General features: G+C 62.7%; 2 protein-coding genes across 9 annotated transcripts in view; one reads left to right on the top strand and one right to left on the bottom strand.

Annotated features, from left to right (window-relative positions):
- The first annotated feature begins 16 nt into the window (after window positions 1–16).
- LDHD (lactate dehydrogenase D) lies at window positions 17–10,305 on the top strand. 7 transcript variants are annotated; one of them, XM_067530159.1, is made up of 11 exons: window positions 17–468; window positions 2,748–2,860; window positions 3,667–3,808; window positions 4,412–4,553; window positions 5,206–5,365; window positions 5,453–5,652; window positions 5,738–5,866; window positions 6,214–6,307; window positions 6,754–6,844; window positions 7,809–7,920; window positions 9,203–10,305. In XM_067530159.1, the coding sequence occupies exons 1-11, from the start codon at window positions 358–360 to the stop codon at window positions 9,346–9,348; spliced, it is 1,440 nt and encodes a 479-aa protein (XP_067386260.1). In that variant the 5' UTR covers window positions 17–357; the 3' UTR covers window positions 9,349–10,305. The 7 variants fall into 7 exon arrangements, with proteins under 7 accessions (XP_067386260.1, XP_067386259.1, XP_067386257.1 ...); XM_067530158.1 differs by having other exon boundaries at window positions 6,214–6,341; XM_067530156.1 differs by lacking the exon at window positions 9,203–10,305 and having other exon boundaries at window positions 17–410; window positions 450–468; window positions 7,809–8,922.
- Window positions 10,306–13,943: 3,638 nt separating this feature from the next.
- The window catches only part of ZNRF1 (zinc and ring finger 1), a 73,387-nt gene continuing 66,246 nt past the window's right edge, over window positions 13,944–21,084 (bottom strand). Inside the window, exons 3-5 of one of the 2 annotated variants that reach the window (XM_067530162.1) lie at window positions 16,717–16,822; window positions 16,020–16,110; window positions 13,944–15,361 (exon numbers count right to left, since the gene is read on the bottom strand). In XM_067530162.1, coding sequence (XP_067386263.1) covers window positions 16,053–16,110; window positions 16,717–16,822 — 164 coding nt within the window. In that variant the 3' untranslated portion in view covers window positions 13,944–15,361; window positions 16,020–16,052. Of the gene's footprint in view, window positions 15,362–16,019; window positions 16,111–16,716; window positions 16,823–18,236; window positions 18,467–21,084 lie in introns of those variants that run through there. The other variant, XM_067530163.1, reaches the window with a different exon arrangement.

Here is a 21,084-nt window from a genome sequence, read left to right as displayed (position 1 = left end):
CTGGGCTGGGGCAGTGTGAGGTAGTAGGCCCTGCACGCTCTCCCGCCTGCGCGGGCCAGGCTGTATCCGTAACGCCCGCGGGCGGCGCAGCTCCGGTGGGCACCGGCGGCCTCCGAGCCCAGCCCAGCAGACGGGCGGCCGCCTGCAGCGAACGGGCCGGAACCCCAGGGCCAGGCGGGCCGGCTCTGCGGTGCCGCCCTGCGCCACCTTAACAGCCTGCGCCACCTTAACGCCCCCCCCCCACACACACACACCGTGCCGTGCCGTGTAGTGCCCTGCTCTGCCCCGAGTCCCGGACGGTGAAGAGGCTGGTTTCGCTCCTGAGCAGCCGGTTCGGGCCGCGGGATCGGGGCCCCCATGGCTGCGCGGAGGCTGTGCCGCGGGATCGGGGCTCCCATGGCTGCGCGGAGGCTGTGCCGCGGGGTCGGGGCCCCCGTGGCTGCGCGGAGGCTGTGTTGCACAGCGCAGGTAAAGCCCCCCGCCAATCCACCGGCGCCCCCGGGGCCGGGCCGGGCCGAGCCCCGAGCGAGCGGTGGGGCGCAGCCCTGGCTGGGCGCGGGGAGACGCCAGGTCCCCGGCCCCATACATAGGCTGCGCGGGGCACAGGCGGAGTTTGACTTCTCTACCTGGGGTGGGAGGGGAAGGGGCTGGCCGGCCCGAGCCGCCTGGCACGTGCCCCGGCTAGGGGACTGCCCCAGTTTGCAAACCGCTGTAGAGCCAGAGATGACCCGTGGGGGGTCACGTCCCCCTGCTATCCTCAATTATTCTTTCCCTGCTGGGGGGGGGGGTGAACCTTTAAATCGTGCCCCCCACCATCAACATACACAGTTTGGGGGGCAACGCCCCCCCATCTCTGTCTGTGCAGGGAATCTCCAGCCCTGGCACCCACGTCTGCCCAGCCGATTCCAGGGCAGCGCACTGACTGCCCCATTCGCTGGGTCTGCTCACCCGCCATCGCCCCAGGACACCCCCTGCCTGACCCACAAGGGCCACGCTTAGGGGCTGGGGTGTCTGGTCTCCGTGGGGCCCGCTAACTGCCTGGTGCCACCCGATGCCACCTCACCTTGCCCCCCAAAGAGCCGCTGTTCGGCGCTGCCCACTGGGCTGGACGTGACCCAACCAGGCCAGTCTGGCCCCAGAGCTCATCTGGCCCACGGTGGGACTTGCAGGAAACAAACCAAGCCGGAGACACTGCCCTCGCTGCACTGGGCTGTGCCCTGCCCACGCCCAACCCTGCCCTCCTGGCACTGCGGGCATCTCCAACCTGGGGCCGAAGGGGGAATTTTGTCAGAGAGGCTTGGACTTTAGCAATGAACAGCTAGTGAGTTCTGGAGGAGCAAAGCCAAGGCAATCACACCCCATCCGGGTCAGCAGGGAAGCCATGTCAAACCGCTGAGAAAGCCCCCAGGAGGGGAGAAATGAAGGACAGGTTCCCCTGGCATGGAAAGGAATGAGAACCTCTGTCCCTAGGTCAGGAATGGCTTTGCAGGGCCCATGGTGAAATACAAAAAACACTAAACTCAGCAGCTCCGGCTCCAACTCCTGTGGCTCTGCCGCAGCTGGAGCCGTTGTCCCGTAGGCGTTTGGCAGAGTGGAGTCCCCCTGAACAAATCTTGTGCTGCTTTTCCTTTGCCTGTAAGTTGTGCTAATTTAGAAAGAAGGCCCCGACCGTACTGCAGGGCTGGGACAGAGAGAAATCAAGCAGCAAAGCTGGCTGCGAAAGCCAGGGTCTTAGGAGGGTCTCTGGTGAAATTCACAGCACAATCTGCACCTCAGGACAGCTGGTAACAAGCCCCTCGCCAGCCAAGGCCTAATTCTGCTGCAGCCTTCCTTTGGGGTCTTGAGGTTTCTAGAAGTCCGGCGTTTCCCCGGCTCCCCGAAGGCCAGGCCCAGGGTTCACATGGAGGAGTCGTTTCATGTCCAGCTGCAACCCAACCAAAACTCCTCTGATCATATGGAAATGTTGCAATAACTCTTTCCATTTCCTTTCCACGCCCCTTGATTTGGGTCAGGAAGGGCTGATCCGAGATGCAGAGGGGCTGTTCCAGTCCTGGCCTGGGTGAAACCTGAGATCTCCGGTGCCGATAACTTTGGCTAAACATTTGAACTGCGTCCCTTAGCTAGCCCAACTCTTGCCGAGGGTTCACACCCCAAGACAAATCTGTAGTGATGGGAGAGCTCTGGGAAGGCACATTTTCAACCGGGGCAGCTGTCCGGCTGCTGGGTGTGCTGGGATTTAGGAACATTTGGCTCCTGTTCTCCAGATCCCTGCGTATGACAGGGCCTGGCATCCTGGACTGAGTCATCCTTGCTGATGGTCATCACTGGGACGAGCTTTAAAGGAAATCTCTGGCCCTTTTGATACTGAAGACACAGCACGGACCTCATCCACAGGCTGCCCGGGCCGTGGTGCACGTGGCAGATGTGTCTGTGACAGATCCCTTAGGAATAGCTGAGATAGACGTTGGGGGGAATTTCCCATGTAGCTCTGCCTCTGCTGACCACCACGGAGGGTATCAGGCCTTTTCCTGGAGCAGCCATGCCACGATCCCGGCACCACGTCCTGTTCCCTTCCTACCAGCCCCGCCCCGGGGGGGACTGAGACAGGCGCCCATGTCTCTGCACAGGTCTGGGGTTTGTCTGCACGCTCCGAGTTCGCACCCGGGCGCTCGGCCGTCGCCTCTGCCCGGAGAAGGGGAGCGTCCCAGCGGGTGCTTGTAACATGCCGGCCCTTTGAATCTCTCCAGGCCCAGCTGCCGGGGAAGCTGGTGGAGGCCCTGCAAGCCGTGGTGGGGACCCCGAACATGTCCACGGCCCTGGCCGTCCGGGAACAGCATGGGAGGGATGAATCCATGCACAGGTACCGTGGGGGGGGCTCCCAGCACACCCCCCAAGAGGCACAATCTTGCAGCCATTGTAGCATGGCCCAAGCATCATTTTTTCGGGCCCAGTACAAACTTTTAACATGGGCCCCCCTCCTGTAATGGGGGTAGTGGGGGTTGCAGCCTGGGACGGGCCCCCCAGGGCCTCCGGGCCCTGGTAAAGTGTACCCTTTCCACCCCCATGTGGGAGCCCTGCATTGCGGACCTGGGCCCCTGGTTGGCTGTGAAGATCCTCTGCTGATTTGGCTCCCACGTGCCCTGAGAGCTGACCTGGCTCTGGGAGGGGCAGCGGGACCCCCTTGTGCCCGTCTTCCCCGCAGGGCTGTGACGTGTGCGCGGCGCCCAGCGCACTCCAGGGCAGCGCAGTGACATAGCCCTGGGAAGTACCGAGCTCCGGGGTGGGCCGCAGCCAGAGCTCTGGATCCCAGCGCACGGCGACAGCATGTGCAGCCCCTCCCGGGTGCCTTGTCGCTGCGCTGAGCCGTTGCCTCCAAGGCGGCCCTGGGGAAATCCCAGTTTCTCCCCCACGCCCTGCCAGCAGGCTCAGACGGGCTCTGGTGCGGACCCCCTGGCCTCACTGCCAAGACCATCCTCCGGATCAGTGAGCTGGGGCCAGCCCGTGAGGCCCCTCTCCCCTCTGGCTCCTCCAGGCCTTGTCCAGCCACCCTGTGCCCGTTGTGCTGGCTCCCTGCTGCGTTTCCCGGGCCCAGGCGGGGCTGCGCACACTCTGCCCAGAGGCAGCCTGGCCCCCCCGGCATTACACGGGGCTCTCCCCTGCCTGCAGCTGCAGCCCGCCAGATGCCGTGGTCTGGCCCCAGGACGTGGAGCAGGTCAGCAAGCTGGCGGGGATCTGCTACAGCCACCGCGTGCCTATCATCCCCTACAGCACCGGCACGGGCCTGGAAGGTGGCGTCGCTGCTGTGAAGGTACGGAGCGGGGGGGAGGCGTCGTGCATCAGAGCTCGCCTTTCCTGGCAGGTGTTTAGGAGCCGGGGCTCCGGCATTCTCCCACCAGCTCCGGCGCTGGCTCCCCCGGTGTCCTTGGGCCGGTCACTGCCCCTGGGTGCTGGTAGCGCCACTGGAGCATTGCCTACCCCATAGTGCCCCATAGGGTGCGACGGATCCTGGCCCCGGCAGCTACACACCAGTGGGGCCGATCCCCGTGGCCTTTTCCCCACCTCTCCAGCTGGCGTAACCCAGCGTGGCTGCAGCGAAACCGCCGCTCTGCCCCGCACCCTCCGGCAGTGCCAGCCTAGACCCTCGCCCACCTGTGCGCTGGCCCTCCCACAGGCGGGGCTGGCACAAGGCGTTTGCCCCTCTCGGCGAGAACCAGCCGGCCCAGTCCCTGCCTGCTGCCCCATTGCCCCCGGCAGGACACTCTGGGGTGCAGAGCAGGGGAACCCCAGCCTGGCGGTGCCACAACTCTGCCCCTCGCGCCTGTGTGTTCATGTGGCACCCCCCCGGGTCTCCAACCTCTTCCAGGGGGTGCTGTGGGGCCGGCTCTGACGCCTGGTCCCGTCTCTGTGCCAGGGCGGCGTGTGCTTTAACCTGACCCGAATGGACCGCATCACAGCGCTCAGCACTGAGGACTTCACCGTGGCTGTGGAGCCGGGGGTGACCCGCAAAGCACTCAACGCCTACTTGCGGGACAGCGGCCTCTGGTTCCCTGTCGGTACGGCACCGGCCGCAGGGCGAGGGGCTCCCTCCTTGGAGAGGGTACAAGGGGGCCCAGCCCTGTTCCCGGCACATGGCCAGTGCCCACGCCTGCTGCTGGGCTCAGTGGTGTCAGAGCGGGAAGCTGGCACAGGCGGGCGAGCAGCAGGCATGCCAGGCACCGTAGCGGGGCGGTGGGTGGTTAAAGGGCTGGTGAGTGTGATCCCAGGTGCCCTGTCCCGATCCAGCCCAGGGCAGCGGGGCTGGCTGCTGGGAGCGGAGCGTCTGGGGCCCACTGCAGTGGCCATGCCATGGAAGCTGCAGCTGCCCCTGTGACTGACTCAGTGCGCAGGACTGGGCGATGCGGGGTGGCCCGGGTGCCAGGGCGGAGCAGCGTGGGCACAGTCTGTGCTGCACCCCTGGGGGTGTAGGGGCCTGAGTGTTGACCTGGCCACTCCCTCCGTGGCCCTGTGGTCATGACCCACATGCCAGGGCAATGAGAGCCGCTGGGCTGGGTGCAGCAACTTGGGGACTAGGGCCCCATCCCTGTCTTGGGCCCAGCTCTGCCCTGCAGCGCGGGGGATGGTTCCCTGGGTGCCGGGGCTGAGCTGATCTGTGGCCATTAGCCACCAGTGCCACTGACTGCCGGGCCGGGCCCTTTCCCTCCCCAGACCCCGGGGCCGACGCCTCCCTGTGCGGCATGGCGGCCACCAGCGCCTCCGGGACCAACGCCGTGCGGTATGGCACCATGCGCCACAACGTGCTCAACCTGCAGGTGGTGCTGGCCGACGGCCGGGTGCTGCACACGGCCGGCCCTGGCCGCCACTTCAGGTAGCGGGGGCTGCGACTCGGCGGGCGCCGGGGGGGCTGTGTCCTGCCCCCGGCACTCATCCCGGCCCCATCTTGCCACCGCTGCAGGAAAAGCGCCGCAGGCTACAACCTGACAGGGCTGTTCGTGGGCTCTGAGGGCACGCTGGGACTCATCACCCAGGCCACGCTGCGGCTCCACGCCAGCCCCGAGGCCACCGTGGCAGCCGTGTGCGCCTTCCCCAGCGTGCAGGCGGCGGTGGGCTGCACAGTGCAGGTGCTGCAGGCTGGTGTGCCCATCGCCCGGATCGGTGAGTGCTCCAACCCAGAGAGCTCTGGCAAGCGGGAGAAAGAGTCCCCCAGGGCTCTGACCCCCTGCCCCCTCCACTTCCCCAGAGTTCCTGGACGACGTCATGATGGACGCCTGTAACCGGTTCAGCGGCCTGACCTACGCCGTGGCCCCCACGCTCTTCCTGGAGTTCCACGGCTCCCCCAGCACTGTGCAGGAGCAGGTCCAGCAGACAGGTACGCCCACCCCAGCTGTGGCGTGGGCTGGGAACCTGGCAGGCTCTCCTGGCCTGGGGGAGCCAGCAGCCCTGGGGCAGGGGGTGCCAGTGGCACCGGGGTGTACTCGGCTAGGTGCCAGGCGGGAGGCTGAGGCGAGATGGTGCTGCCCCTTCCCTGCAGGCACAGACCCCTTTTCTGCAGGGGCAGAGCCCATCGCTCATGCCAGGGGGGGTCTCTCATCTCCCATCCCACTGACCCCCCGGCCTCGGTCCCCAGCAATGGGGGGAAGCCAGACCTCCCCTCCTCCCCCTTCGCTGGCCCAGCAGGGGGCTGACTGTGGGACTGGGGGATCTCTCCTGCTGCAGAGGAGATCGTACAGCTGAACGGCGGCTCGGACTTCGCCTGGGCCCGAGAGCCGGAGGCGAGGAACAAGCTGTGGGCCGCTCGGCACAACGCCTGGTACGCGGCCTTGGCCCTGCGCCCTGGGAGCCAGGTGGGCTAGCGTCGGAGGGCGGGGAGGCACCGGGCGGGAGGGGAAGAGGGTGCCAGGAAGGATGAAGGGGAAGGGGGCACCATGGGTGGGGGAGTGTCTGCAGAGAGGGTAGGGGGGCCAGAGGCATCTGTGGGGAGGGTAGTGGGTGCTGGGGAAAGGGACTTGGAAGAGCAAGGCAGGGGGCTGCCTGGGGAGTGGTATGGGGCAGTGTTTGGGGGCAGAGGGTCACCAGATCTTGAGGGGACCCCTCTGAACAGTGCGTCCCGAGCCCACGCCTGGGAGGGCTTAGCAAGGGTTTCCCCGAGCCAACCCAGGGGGATCCCAGGGGAGGCCAGGGTGCACCCCCCGCGTGGTGTCCTGTCCCTCCTGTGGGGGTGGGAGGGGATCAGCGAACCTCTGCCGTGTCCCCCAGGGCTACTCCACGGATGTCTGCGTCCCCATCTCCCGGCTGCCCCACATCGTGGGAGAGACCCACCGAGATCTGCAGGAGTCAGGGCTCACAGGTAGGTCTCCCCCCACATCTGGGGGCCCGGCCTGCATTGCTGGGGGTCACCTTGCCAAGGGGGTGGCATCCCAGGGCCGGGTGAGGCCGGAGGAGGAGGCAACACGACGGGGCTGGTGCCGCTCCCTCCCCCTGCTGACTGCCATTGGGGCTGCAGACGGTGGGAGGGGCACAGACCCTGCCCCCCCCCCCAGTGCCCGGCATCCCAGGGGTTGGAAATAAATAACGTGGCCCCTAAGTGCCCACCTGTTTGGGGCAAACCATGACCATGCCCGCCCCAGCGGAGAGCAGAGCGGGTTCACACGCATCAGACACGCTTCACACACGCAGCCACCCTGCCCCCCCCCCCAGTGCTGTCGGGCCCCTCGACCCCACCCCGCAGCCCCCGGCCAAGCCAGCCCTGCCAGGGGCATCCGTGGGTCTGCCCCGATGTGGGATCAGCTCGGCCCTGGCTTGTGACCCAGTGGGACATAGCCCCACGTCCGCAGAAGGACTCCAGGCTCTAGCCCATGGGCCACCAGCCGCCAGCTAACGAACCCTGTGCTTGCCATGGCTCCCCCATCAGGGACCGTGCTCCCTGGGCCGTGCGGGTCTGGAAGGGACACTCCTGTGCTGTTCGCACCCCAGTGCCGGTGATGGCAGGGACCCACGGGCTGCGTGCCAGGGGCGCTACGCTGCTGGAGGTGCCGGCTTTCTGAGGGATTGGGACGTGCGGCCCCTCGTGCTGGGCCAGATCCCAGTTTGGGGGTATCCCTGCCAAGCTACACCACCACCATCCTCCCCTCCCCCCTCCCCCCCCACACACATAGATCTCAGCGGGCCTCCCACTCGGAGAGGGCTGCACTTCGGCAGTGGGCGACTTGACTCCAGGGCGAGGGGCCTCGGTGGAGGGAAGGTGGGACGGAGCCTGGCAATGGGGGCTGGGAGAGGTGCCCCGTGTGAGCAGCTTGGCTGTGTCCCCACAGGCCCCATGGTCGGCCACGTGGGCGATGGGAACTTCCACTGCATCCTGGTGCACGACCCGGCTGACCCGGCCGAGAGCCAACGCATCAAGGAGTTTGCAACCCGGTTGGCCAGGTGGGAAGCCTAGCCCAGCTCTGCCCGGCCCTGCTCTGCCCTGTCTGTCCAGCTCTGCCCGGCCCTGCTCTGCCTGGCCCTGCTCTGCTCTGCTCTGCCCAGCTCTGCCCGCCCGGCTCAGCTCTGCCCGGCTCTGCCCTGCCCTGTCTGTCCAGCTATGGCCTGCCCAGCCCTGCTCTGTCTGCCCAGTTCTGCCTTGCCCTGCCCTGTCCAGCTCTGCTCTGCCCGGCCCTGCTCTGCCCAGCCCAGCTCTTCCCGGCCCTGCTCTGCCTGGCCCTGCTCTGCTCTGCCCAGCTCTGCCCGCCCGGCTGTGCTCTGCTCTGTCAGTCCAGCTCTGCCCTGCCCAGCCCAGCTCTGTCTGCCCAGCTCTGCATGGCCCTGCTCTGCCCGGCCCACTCTGCCTGCATGGCCCTGCCCAGCCCAGCTCTGCATGGCCTGCACTGCCCTGCTCTGCCCTGTCTGCTTGGCCCAGCCCAGCTCTGCCCAGCTCTGTCTGTCCGGCCCTGCCCAGCCCAGCTCTGCATAGCCCTGCTGTGCCCTGTCTTCCCGGTCCTGCTCTGCCCAGCTCTGTCTGCATGGCCCTGCCCAGCTGTGCCTGCCTGGCTCTGCCCAGCCCAGCTCTGCCTGGCCCTGCCCAGTTCTGTCTGTCCAGCCCTGCCCAACTCTGTGGCCCTTGCCCTGCCCAGCCCCGCCTGGCTTTGGTGAAAGGCAGAGGCAACTGATGGGATCCTGGGGGGGAGCGGAGGAAAAGGGGCCCGACTTGATTTGCCTTCAGGGCCCAGACTTGAGGACGGGGTCAGGAAGAAAGGCACAGACCTGGAGGTACAGTGGCTGGCGGAGGGGAGCAGATCAGGGAGCAGGTGGGGCCGAGAACTGGGGGCCAGGGTGGCAGAAGTGACCACAAGAGGTCCCCCACATAGCTGTGCCCCCCGCCCCATGGTGGGGGCAGACAGGCCTGGCACATGGAGGGCAGGCAGGCGCTCGTCCCTCACATGGCCCTGCCGTGCAGCCAGGTGGGGCTGGGGGGGGTCATCTGCTGTCCCAGAGGAGGGGGGGCCATGCATGGGGGGCACCAAGCCCGGGGCCACAGGCTGCTCTTTGGCTCCCCTCCCCCTGCTGAGCTTCTGGCAGTGCAGCTACACGATGCCTTCAGCAGCCCACAGCCACGCGCTGCCTACTCCCAGGGGCAGCTGCTCCGCGGTCTCTGTGCTGCCTGCCCCCCCCACCCCAGCTGTGCTCCCCACAGCTGCCCTCCTACTAAAGCATCTCCTCCCCCCACCAGACGGGCCCTGGCCCTGGCCGGCACCTGCACAGGTGAGCATGGCGTGGGGCTCGGCAAGCGCCATCTGCTGGAGGAGGAGGTCGGGGCGCTGGGCGTGGCCATCATGCGGCAGATCAAGGCCACGCTGGACCCCAAGAACCTCATGAACCCAGGGAAGGTACTGTGAGGGGTGCCCCACGCCCGGCCCCTCACAGCGCATCTGTGCCCTGGGGTCTCCCCAGCTCTGCCACTGCCCCATGCCTATCCCAGCCCTGGGGCCCCTTCCCCCCGCTGCTCCATACCTATCCCAGCCCTGGGCCCACCCTGCCCTCCCCAGAGCCCAGCTGGCAGCCCCTGCCACAGCTGTGCTGCGCCAAGGGCCACAGACAGTACCAGGAGCCCAGGCTGGAGCCACTGAGAGCCTGGCCCAGCATGGCAACCACTGAGCCGCAACACATCCACCCTGCCCCAGCTGGGAGCCAGGCTCCCTGCCCACCCCAGAGAGGGTCCAGGCAAGCGCTGGGCGTGGGGCATACTGGGCATGGGGATTGGCTCCCCTCTCTCCAGCCATGGCCCCAGGGCTCTGCGCTGCACCCGGGGCAAGTCCCAAATTCAGCCTGTGGCTTGGCACGAACATGAGAATTGTTTGCAATACAGCTGTGAAGCCGCTGCCTGCCTCAGTTTCCCTCTGTGCATTGCATGGCTGCCCCGCAGGTACAAAAGGGTTATGCTCCTGGCCCAGTGCAGGTGTGTCTGGCGGGATGGGGCTGGATGAACTGGCCCCAGCTCACCAAGGGGGCCAGAGAGAGACCAGGTCAGCCCCATGGCCTGAGCCCCTGACACAGCAAGGCCCAGGGGGGTCACTGGAGGAAGAATCAACTCTCTCACACAGCCCCCCAGCACCCGCTGATGCCCTCTCCTGCCAGCAAGCTCCTGGCTCTCTGTACCCCCAGCGGGCATCCTGCCCCAGAAGGACCCCCCCAGTCGTGCTGCACGAGGGCAGAGGGAGCTGCTCCCTGCAGGGGTGGAGTGGGGCACCCCTGCCAGCTGGCACCTCCCTGGGGCCAGGTGTTGAGGGGCTTCAAAGGAGCTGGGCTGGCTGGGAGCCCATCCTTCCGTCTAAACAGCTACGCGTGCCCCCTCCGCCTCCCATGGGTGCACCCTTCTGCACCCGTCCCTCCAGCCCCAGCCCCAGCCCTGCCCCGCAGAGAGAGGGCACCCCCGCCCTTTGCGCTCGCTGGCTGGGCTGGGCAGGGCCTGCAGGCGCCACCAGATCTCCCCCCGCACCACTTGCCCTGCTCCCCGAGGCTTGGGAGGCTAAGGTCCGGCCCCAGAGCAGGGGGGTCCCTGAGCTCGGGGCAGCAGAGCAGAGCCTGGTGGAGCCTGTGCTCTGAGGTGGGTGGGGCCCCCCGGGAGAAGCTGGAGCCCCCCCTGCAGGGCAGACGCCCGCTGCCGGAACTGTAGCTGTGATTAGCGGCCCGCAGCTGTGCAGAGACCCTGGCATAACGAAGGGCCAGCCTGCCCCAGAACCCTCAATCCTTGTGGTCCCTCCCGGCACCCGACTGGGAGCCCCTAGCATCCCAATGCCTCCCCAAGACCAGAGGGGTGCCTGGACCTCTGAGGCTGCAGACGGCCAGCCACGGGGCAGGGCTTGGCTTGCTCCAGCCCCGTGGGACTTCACACGCAGGTTGGCCTCGCCACAGGCAGGGGCTGCAAGCCCAGCTGGCACTCGAGTGCAGCTGGTTCTGGCATGGAGCAGCACAAACTGGATCTACGGTGCCAGCATCACACAGCAGGATCTTCACTCACCTGCACAGCTGGCCTCTGCTCTCGAGTGGGCACCCAGACTGGGAGCACGCGGGCCGGGTACTGTGGATTCTGGTTGGTGCCCAGGATGAGCAGCTCTTGCCCCACAGCGGGCAGCACGGGGGCAGAGGGAAGGAGAGGATCCCTCAGCTCAGGCTGCTGCCCCCGCCCCCTGCACAGGGGAGGGGAGCTGCCAGCAGAGATGTGCCAAGGTGCCATTAAAAAAGAGGTGGTGAGATCAACTCATGTTAGACTCTGGCTCCCCCCCGCCTGGCTGTGAGAACGCTGCCAACGCTCCAATCACTCCTTGAGCTCTGCACGCCCACAGGGCACTGAGCCCAGCACAGCGTGGGGCTGGCTGATCAGCACTACAGGCCTTTCTGTAATTGCTTGCCCCCCCTGGAGGAAGTGGGTGGGGCCCACAGCTGGGCCGCTGCCAGGATGAGGGCCAGATCCAGGGCATGGCCTGATGTTTATCTGGTATGCAGCCCAGCAGTGCCCCACCCAACAGCCGCTTCTAGGCACAACTGCTATAAAAATAATGACTCGCCCTTTGCACTCCTGCTGGTGTCAGGGCACAGTGGATTGCCGGGCAAGCAGCTGCAAGGGAAGGGCCTATCACCCTGGTACTGCCCCATTGATCTTCTCTAGCAGCCAGGAATCTCCTCTTTCTTTCCCCCCCATAGTACTGTGCTGGTGCTGCCCAGCATCAAGGGCCTATTGAATCTTGACAGCTGGGGGTTTTAACATCGCACTGCCTTGGAGGGGTCACACGGAGCAGGAGCCAGGACAGCTGGCCGTGCCGCCCACCTGTGTGCACCTGTTGGGAACCACGGAGGAGCCTCTGCTCCCCCCCTAGCTGCTAAGCCGGGCAAACCTCACTTCAAAGAGGCCAGCCGCCCCCAGGGAAGGGGAAGATCAGCACGGAAAGCTACTCCTTGGAGGTCAGAAAGTGCAGGGGGAAAGTGAGAGCTGCCCCAAGCCCAGCAGAGCTGGAGTTTGCAAAGGAAATTAAAAGCCGTAGTAAAAGGATCTGTAGCCACATAAAAAGAAAACGAGGAAAGACGTGAGACAGCTAAGCACTGAGGATGGGGTGATTAAAGATAATTTAGGCCTTACCTGACACCAATCCTTTGCCTCAGTTTTTAATAAGGATAATGAGGACTTGCAGCCAGTGGCAGAGTGGCTAATTAGGAACAAGGATACGGACGTAGAAAGTACCACATCTGAAGTGGAAGCCAAAGTCAAACAGTTTAATTGGGTCCCGGCTGATCTCCAGCCAAGAATATTAAGGGAACCGGCAGCTGAATTTGCAAGCCATGAGCAAGGATTTTAATGGAACTGGAAACTGAGGGGTCCTGCCCTATGCCAGGAATTGCTAATACACCCATAGTTAAAGGGAAACAAAGTGATCTGGGAAACTATAGGCCCATTAGTTTGACCTTAATTATATGTAAGATCTTAGAACACATTTTGAAAGAGAGAAGTGGGAAATTATTAAATGGGAGAAGATGGGGATGAATATGGGAATCGAAATGCAGGCTAAAGAACTGGTTAAAGAGGAGACTACAACGGGTCACACTGAAAGGTGAAGTGGCAGATTGCAGGGAGGTGGCTAGTGGTGCTCCTCAGGGATCGGTCTTCACCCTACTCTTCTTTAGCATTTTTATTATTGATGTTGGCACAAAAAGTGGGAGGGTGCTAATCAAATTTGTGGATGAGGCAGAAGTTGAAAGGCATGGCCAAGAGTGAGGAGGGTCAGGGTATCACACAAGAAGATCTGGAGGACCTTGAAGACTGGAGTAATAGAAATGGGATGAAATGCAGTAGGGACTACCAACAAGAATTTTTGCTATAAACTGGGAATATGTCAGGTGGAAGCAACAGGGGAGGAGAAAGACCTGGGTAGGTTGGTTGATCACAGGATGACGATGAGCCACCAATGCGATGCGACTGTGAAAAAGGTAATGGAATCCTAGAAAGCATGAAGCGAGGTATTTCCAGTAGAGATAGGGAAAAATTAATTCCGTTACACAAGGCGCTGGTGATACCTCATCTGCAATACTGTGTGCAGTTCTGGTCCCCCATGTTTAAGAAAGATGAATTCAAACTGGAACAGGTGCAGAGAAGGGCTACTAGGACGAGCCGTGGAATGGAAAACTCAAAGGAGGAGACTCAAAGAGCTTGGCTTGTTTAGCCTAACCAAAAGGAGGCAGAAGGGTGATACGACTGCTCTCTGTAAATACATCAGAGGGATAAATACTGAGGAGGGAGAAGAATTATTTAAGTTCAGCCCCAATGTTGGCACAAGAACCAATGGTTATAAATGGGCTATCAAAAAGTTTAGGCTTGAAATTAGATGAAGGATTCTAATGATCAAAGAAGCGAAGTTCCTCCGAAGGGGGGCAAAAAACCCTAGCTTGGTTCAAGACTGAGCTTGCTAAGTTTATGGAGGAGATGGTGTGATGAGATGGGCCACATGCCGTTGTAGGCAAGCTGCGACTGCTGGTAGCAAATAACCCCAGTGAGCTGTGGGGGCTTTGAGTTACTACAGAGAATCTTGCCCAGGTGGCTGGCGGGTGGGTCTCGCTGACATGCTCAGAGGCTAACTGGTTGCCATAACTGGGGTCAGGAAGGAGTTTTCCCCCAGGTCAGACTGGCAGAGACCCTGGGGGGGGAGGGGGGAGGTTTCACCTTCCTCTGCAGCCTGGGGCTTGGGTCACTTGCTGGTTTGCATTACAGTACGTGGTGGATTCACTGTCACTTGAGTGAGGCCTTTGAATGAAGATTTGAGGATGTGCGTGACTCAGCAGGGGCTTGGGGTCTGCCACAGCAGTGGGCGTGCAAGGGTCTGTGGCCTGCAATGTACAGGTCAGCTGCGACGATCATGACGGTCCCTTCTGGCCTATGAGTCTATGAGCAGCCTTAGTCCCACCCCCACGCCAGCACTGTCCAATCCAATGCCCGAACAAGGACAGCCCCCTCGCCTCTCCCCCAGCTACCCAGCAACCCCCATCAGTTAGCGGCAGCACGCGAAGGGCATCCCGCCCCTCCAGACCCAGTCACCCGGCGCCGGGGCCCTGGCAGCGTCCAGGTCCCTTGCTGCACTGCTTCACCATCGAAATAAAACAGCGCCGATGTTACTGAACATTATTTTAATACCATATCAAAACACCTGGACTAATGAAGAAAGCTTCCCTCCCCCCCACCCCCCCAAGCTCTGAACAGGTTTTTTTTTATTTTTAATTTTTTTTTTTTTTTTTTTTTTTTAATATATAAATACAGAAACCTTTCCAGCGGGGCACTAATCCACCGCCGAGGGACTTTGCCATGGCTAAAATGCTCCTCCCGTGTTCGACAGCTAGGGGGAGGGTGGGGTGGGCTTTAATAAAATCACCCCTTTCCTTTTTCTGTCTGGGAAAAAAAAAATCCACATGGGTCTGATAAAAAGGATCCGGCGTCTCTGCAGGACGCTTGTGACTTTAGGATCTTTAGACCGTGATGAAACCTTCACCGCCTTCTACACTCCCGCACAAAGGCAGGGAGGGCTCCGTGGAGAGGGATTGAAAGAAATAGGGAAACCTTTTCTTGGCCACGGGGCTGAGTGGAAGGCGGTGGGGTGAGGGGACGAAAGCTTTTTGGGTGGCGTCTGGCTGTTTCGGTCACTGAGCGGTGACAGCCAAGTCCGAGAGCAGTCAGTCTGTAAACATCACCAGGCAAACACACCAGTCGACACTGAACTGTTTGGTTCTTTTTTTTTTTTTTTGTAAACACTTTAAAGACAGACCCATGACGCCTCCTGCAGGTGAACAGCAGCTGCCCCCATTGCTGGGCGTCATTTTGATTACAGTTTGGTGTCCTCAAAGGGGAAAAAAAAAATCCATAGTCAGTGCAAAAGCGAGCAGGGCTCGCGGTGCTAGGCCCGGCCCAGCGCAGAGGCGCTCGCTTGGGATACAGGGATTCATCTGGGTTTCAACAGGAATAAGTAACGCGTGCTCCGTTTGGCCAGTAGGCCCGTGACAGCTTTGTCCCGGGTCAGCTTTCCTTTCGCGGCTGGAAGAAAACACCCCCGAGCCAAACATCATGACGGACTTTCATTTCAGGGTCGCGATTCGGCTGCTTCTGCTTCCTCTCCCTCACTGGGTAAGTTCTTCTCTCCCAGCGTCAGTGGCTGTGGGGGTGAAGATATGGAGAGCAGGCAGCTCTGCTGTTAAGGACAGGCTCTCCTGTATTTATTTTCCTTTAAATTAAAAAATCGGTGGCATCCAAGTGGATTCAAGTTTCTGGTTTGTGAGGAACTGGAGAGTCAGCCCGAGACTCTGGCTGGAGCGGGTGGGATGGGGAGAGGATGAATGGCAGGTATAGCAAGGTGCCCTGTAGAGAGAAACAACCCAAAGTCACCACAGCAGCCTCGCCTCGCCTCTCCAAGGGGGAATGCACTGACACAGACACACCGCTCCTGGTGCATTCCAACGTCCATGCAGTGTGGGCACATTTACAGCTCCCACCCCTCTCCAGGCTTTTTAACATTGATAAAAACAAATGATCCCAATTTTCTTTTCATCCTAGGTCCAGGTTATTTCAAATCAAATCAACCCAGCACTTTGACCTCAGCTCTCTGCCACTGCCCCTGATCAGCTGGAGCAGAGCAACCAGAGATCAACTTCACTCCCCAGGGGAGAGATTTAACAAGGCTCTCCACCTGACCCCAGGAAGGGGAGATCCTGAAACTCGTTAATACTTGCTTTGGGGGTTGGTCACTATTCAACTCCAGCGACTAAGACATACTTGGAAGAAAGGCAATTTTCTTTCCACTAACCATCTCCAGGACCTCCTAGAGACCCTCCGGCACATCCAGACTTGACACCACTAAGGTGAAAAACCTCTAGCACCTACAGTGCTCCAAAGCCATGTCACTGAGCAGCACCACAGAGCAGAAATCCAGGTGCTACGAATCCCTGCACAGGTCCCCTGGGCTCCACACATGGAGGCAAGGGGGGGGGGGGGAATCCTGCGTTAGAAAGACCCTTACCTTAGAGAGAAGTCAGCAGGCATGCCTGGCGGGTCAATCCGAAGGATGCTCCGGGCAAGATCTGTTCACTTCAAACCACGAATCTATACAGCTGGGGAGAGACAGACGCCCGTCATTTCACACCCAGGGAGCTATCAGCGAATTTGACACCCCTGATCTAGAGCATAGCTGGGCACCTACACAGACATAGCCAGGAGCTTAGTATTGAGCCAAGAGGGAAGGAAAGGGAAATCGATCCCCGCTGGCTATGCAACAGAGCCCACTAGCCTGGCCCATCCATTTCCCCCCGGCGCCTTCCTGAACAGCGCAGGGCAGCAACTGCTCCCCGCAGCCAGCATGGGACCCTGCCCACTTCCCACGGGAGCCTCCACAGCGCGGCGGGCGCGGGCAGGAGTCCCCCGTGCTTCATGCCCATGGAAGCCCGACAATGCCCACATGGTGTCACTGGCCACAGCGGCATGGGAAAGGGAAGAGACCTGCCCGAGGCCACCCAGTTAGCCAGGGAACAGACTCCAGCCGTCTGCCACCTCGGCTGGTTCGTGGTGATGAGGCAGAAAGGAGAAGGGGGCTGCGGGCACATGCCCTGGGCAAGTGGGACGTGGGGGTTTGCAATGGGGCTTGCCCACTAGCAGCCATTCTGTGCCAGCCCCCACCCCTTCCCTCAGCTCCCGGGGGCGGCACGTGCCTGGCGCGATACCTTTTGTGATAAATGCACAGGCAGGGCAGCCTGGCTATCGTGTCCCCCTGCAGAAGTTCCTCCAGGCAGATCACACACTCGCCCGCGTCTTTAGTCAGCACGTCATCTAGGAGGGGTCGAAAGAGGAGAGATAAGAGAGAGGCAGACAGTGCGCGCTGCGCCATCCCCAGCAAGCAGCCCCTGGGGGGCAAACACTGCCCCACGCCACCCTGCGGCTCGGTGACACTGCCTGCTCACCCCCCATGCTGATCACCAGGGGCTTAGGGGCTCCGGGCACTAGGGCTCTGCCAAGGGGGAAGTCTAGGGCCCCCCCAACTCTGCACCAGACAGCAGTCACCGGCTGCTGCATGGGGTGTGTGGGGCCCAGATGCAGGACACACAACTTGCATCAGTCATATCTCCATTCAGCTCCGACCCCAGTGTGGACAGAGCAGCCCCCCACACCTAGTACAGTGACAGGACCCCTCAAACTGGAGCTGGCCCGCGGGTCAGGCTAGCTGCAGGGCCAGGAGTTTCTTTCTTTCACCACAACCTGGCCCAGGCCCCTCTAGGCTGGCTACATGACTCCTTGCATAGACAAGGGCAATCCATGTCCCCACAGAATCCAACGTGATCCATGGGGCCGCCGAGGGAGTCCCGCAGTCCAAGGGGTGCTTATTGAGTAACACTTCGCCTTTCTCTGCCTCCTGCAGACATAAAAGAAACCTCCCGGCACCCCTGCAAGCCAGGGAATCATTGTCCCTGGGGCACCAGAGGGGAATCAGTGGCACAGAGATCCAGCCAATGCCACACAGGGCAAAGGGAGATAAACAGACACCCCAGCTCCCAGTCCATCCTTCCCAGAGCATTAGACAAAGCCCCCCACAACACTAAGGCGGCTCGGCCAGCTTTAGCAGCCCTGCCGAAGCTGGGTCCAGCAGGAAATGCAGACGCTCATTCACCCCCCACTGCCTGCCCGGCTGCCCCAGCCCTGCCCCCTGGCAGGAGAGCAGCTGATGTGGGGCATAAGGCTGCATCTGTTCTCTGAAGCTAATCCAGCTGCGAGACCTTGTACACACAGGGAAGTGGGTGTGTGCCCATAGCCGGGTCCTGGCTAGCTCTGAGCCGTGCCAAACAAGGAGAAATTAGCACCCCTGCCCCTACACTGCTGCTTTCTGGAGTGGCCGGGCACAGGAGCAAGAGCATGTGGTGCTAAAGGCTTCGGGGGTGCAGTATGGGGTGAAGAGACCACCCCCCCCCAACGTTTGGACATAGGAGGGCAATGCTGCCGTCCCTGGGACCTTGCTGGCAGTGCCTAGGGCGTGGCAAGAAGAACACACACTTCCCACCGCCACGCACGGAAAGACGTGGCCCCATGATGGCACACAAGCAGCTCTGCATTCCGTTCTAGTCCATCTGGCCACGAGGCAGGAATCCCACTGCCAGCTCGGCCCAGCACCCATGCTACAGCTGGGCAAATGCCAGCGAGCGAGAGGCAGAACCACCCCGAAAGAGGCCAGAGATAGCACGACTCAGGCTGCTTCCAAACCTGTCCTGCCTTTTCCAGGCCCAGAGCACGTGGGTCAGGCCAGCAGCGCAGGCTCTGCCCCTCGGGAGGGAGCACAGGGGCTATTCCCTGGGGAACTGGGCCTCAGAATCATTCACGAGATGAGCTGGGGGTTCTCAGACTAGCAGGCAACTCGGGCAGCTTCACAGCGCATGGCTTGCTCCAGTGCAAAGGGCCAGCTTTGCCCGGGGGTGGGGGCGGCATCTGTGCAAGGCAGAAGTGGTGTGGACTGAAACAGCTGCCGGGTGGCACCATGGGGTCTGGCGGAGCCGTGGGCGCCCAGCTGGAACAGCAGAGGGGCTGCAGGACTGCAAAGGCCGCTCAGTCAGTGCCCTGCTGCATGCCAGCGGTATCCGTGCTGCTCTCTCCCGGGAGCCAAAACCAGTCTCCGAATTCACAGCTGCCCCAACGCAGTGAAGGCAGAACCGTGCCCTGGGCAGGGGAGGGGCTTGGTTTGCACTTTCTCGGGCACTGCCAGCCAGAGCAGATGGGGAGATGGAGTCGTTAGCACGCTGCCCCCGCTCCTGGGACAGCAGCCTCTGTCCCACCTCCGACACCTGGACAGACAGCCTGGCGAGCCCCTTGGCCATGTGGCAATGAGACATGGAGCCCATGCATGGACGGTGAGGACAGCAGGGCCCAGACTCGCCAGCCTGGGCTGGGGCTAGCCTGGGAGCTGGCCTGCATTGGTGTTTCTGGTGACACAGCAGGGGGCTGGCACTGGGGGGGACAGCACAGGAGACGCTCGTGCCACTTATGCCCCATGGACTCAGTACCAGGATAACAGCCCCTCCCAGCAGCGACTGGGCAGGTTCTGGGGCACGTCTGGGCTACGCTCCAGCCCTGAGAGCGCTGCCTGCTGCTGCCACCGGTGGGAGCGGTGCACAGCCCGGCTGGCCGCGGGGCAGGGCTCAACCCATCCCCCCAAATGCTGCAAGGGGTTGCTCCTCTCTGACAGCTGGCAGCCTGCATTAGCCCCAGCAGGAGGGATTCAGGCTGTGCTAGCCCAGGAGTCGCTGCAGGGAAGGAATCATTTACGCATCCATCTGCAGGAGCGCTCAGGGCGTCTGCTGGCGGCTCCAGGCCCCCGCAGCAGCAGTGCAGAGCGCGGGGAGTGCCTGGCGGGAAGCAGGCAAGAACGGTGCCCACCATCATCTCAGAGCTGTGCCGGCTGGTAGATCCCTTCGCCGGGCACACACGGGTAGGGGCTCGCTTGCTTGGCTGGTTCATAGAGCCCCAGGCCAGGAGGGGGCCGCAGTGAGACATGCCAGAGCAGGCAGCTGCCCAGCAACAAGCAAGCCTTTTCTGTAATTCGTCACGCTGGGAGGAGGGGGACCCGGCGGGTGACGCAGAGACATCTCCTCCCCCTGACCTGATTTCCAGCTCGCACCGACCCAGCCCGGCTCACAGCACACCAGGGGCTGCGGGCGGTGCCAGCATAGCCCTGGCACTGACAGCTGGCCCAGATTGCCATCACTGCTCAGCACATCACTGGCAGAGGGGATGGAGGGGCAGAGGGCGCACGCCAGCCGCGGCCCAGTCAGTCACATCAGAGGGGGCAGGGCGGCTGCCGTTCTCCATGGCAGGCTCCCCCCCACCCCAGAGGCAAAGCTGGAGACAAAGCAGCTTCTCTGCAGCCGGGCCTCCTCGCCAGCCCCTACTCTTGTGATGCCCCACGACACATTCAGCCCCCCGCAGATCCCCTCCCCCACCAAGATCAATCACACCCCCGCCGCCCACCCAGCGACTGCTCTGCTCAGCGCACGCGGCAGATGGCACCAGGGCCAAGCTGCCCAAGCCCGGCTGATGGGCGAGTGCCACCCCTCAGTGCACAGGAGAAGGGTGCGGCTGTGCCACCCGGAGGCCTTGCCGTGCCCTGGGCTGGGCTGGGCAGCCATCCGCAGCTCGGGGCCTTGCCCCTGCCCGAGGGAGCTGAGCCAGCACCGTGCTGCGAGGCTCTGGCCAGCGCTAGCTGCAGGGCGCCCGGATCCAAAGCTACGGTGCCCGGGCCATAACCAGGATTAGAACTTGAGGCTCTCTGGTTGCCAGCCCCAGGTGTGAGCCCCGCCCCAGCGCCCAGCTCCTCTCAGGCTGTGGGTTCCAGGAGCCCGGGGGTCACGGTGGGCAGCAAGGTACCCCCCAGCATGGGCCCTGTCCATGAATCTCCCCCAGCCTGCCGGCGTCAGCATGGAGCCCAGAGCCATGCTATGCCAGGCCATTGGCACAAGACGACCCCCCCAGCCTCTGCGGGCTGCAGCACTGTTCAGTGACAGTTGGCTGGCTGCAGCCGGGGCTGGTTCCCCGCCCCACACTCTGGGCAGCCCCCTTGTGCCCCAGGGACAGGTAACCCTGACCCTCCCGCCGCTCCCTGGCCAGCCCATCATAGCTGGCAGCCTAGTAACTTGCCATCGCCCCCCCACCATGGCTCTGCCAGCGCGCCCAGCCTGCACTGACAAGCCAGCGCCTCCCACACGCCCCTTCATGCTGTCACCTGGGTCTCACCCGCACAGCCGCTCTTCTCTTCTCCTCCCAGCACCCCCTCCTCAGCCCCCTTCCCCCACCCCCGCACTGGCCACAGCTGGGCAGCTGAGGAGCTGTGGCTGCCCCCTCCCCCTCTCCGGCTGCTCCTTGCCCTACCCCAAGTACGGATCACAGACAAGCTTGCCCAGCTGTGCCATCCCCATTTCCCTGCTCAGCTGCTCACACGTCCCTCAGCTCTCAGGGGCAGGGGTGGGCCCATAGCGACGGCTGGCCAGAGTCCAGTGCAAGGGGGCACGGCTCCCACTGTACGAGTGCAGGCAGTTGCTGCCGGAGAGGGCAGC

This window comes from Emydura macquarii, unplaced genomic scaffold (assembly GCF_026122565.2).
Source record: "Emydura macquarii macquarii isolate MOO-44397 ecotype Brisbane River unplaced genomic scaffold, CSIRO-AGI_Emac_v2 contig_3042, whole genome shotgun sequence".
NCBI classification, from domain to species: domain Eukaryota; kingdom Metazoa; phylum Chordata; order Testudines; family Chelidae; genus Emydura; species Emydura macquarii.
Note: the sequence above shows the minus strand (reverse complement) of the source record. Positions and strands in the feature narration are given on the sequence as shown.

Coding starts and splice junctions, on each gene's coding strand:
- LDHD (XM_067530155.1), top strand. CDS start 358: ATGGCTGCGCGGAGGCTGTGCCGCGGGATCGGGGCTCCCATGGCTGCG. Junction 5,366..5,452: donor GGCCCTGGCCGCCACTTCAG/GTAGCGGGGGCT, acceptor CCACCGCTGCAG/GAAAAGCGCCGCAGGCTACA. Junction 5,653..5,737: donor TGTGCCCATCGCCCGGATCG/GTGAGTGCTCCA, acceptor CCACTTCCCCAG/AGTTCCTGGACGACGTCATG.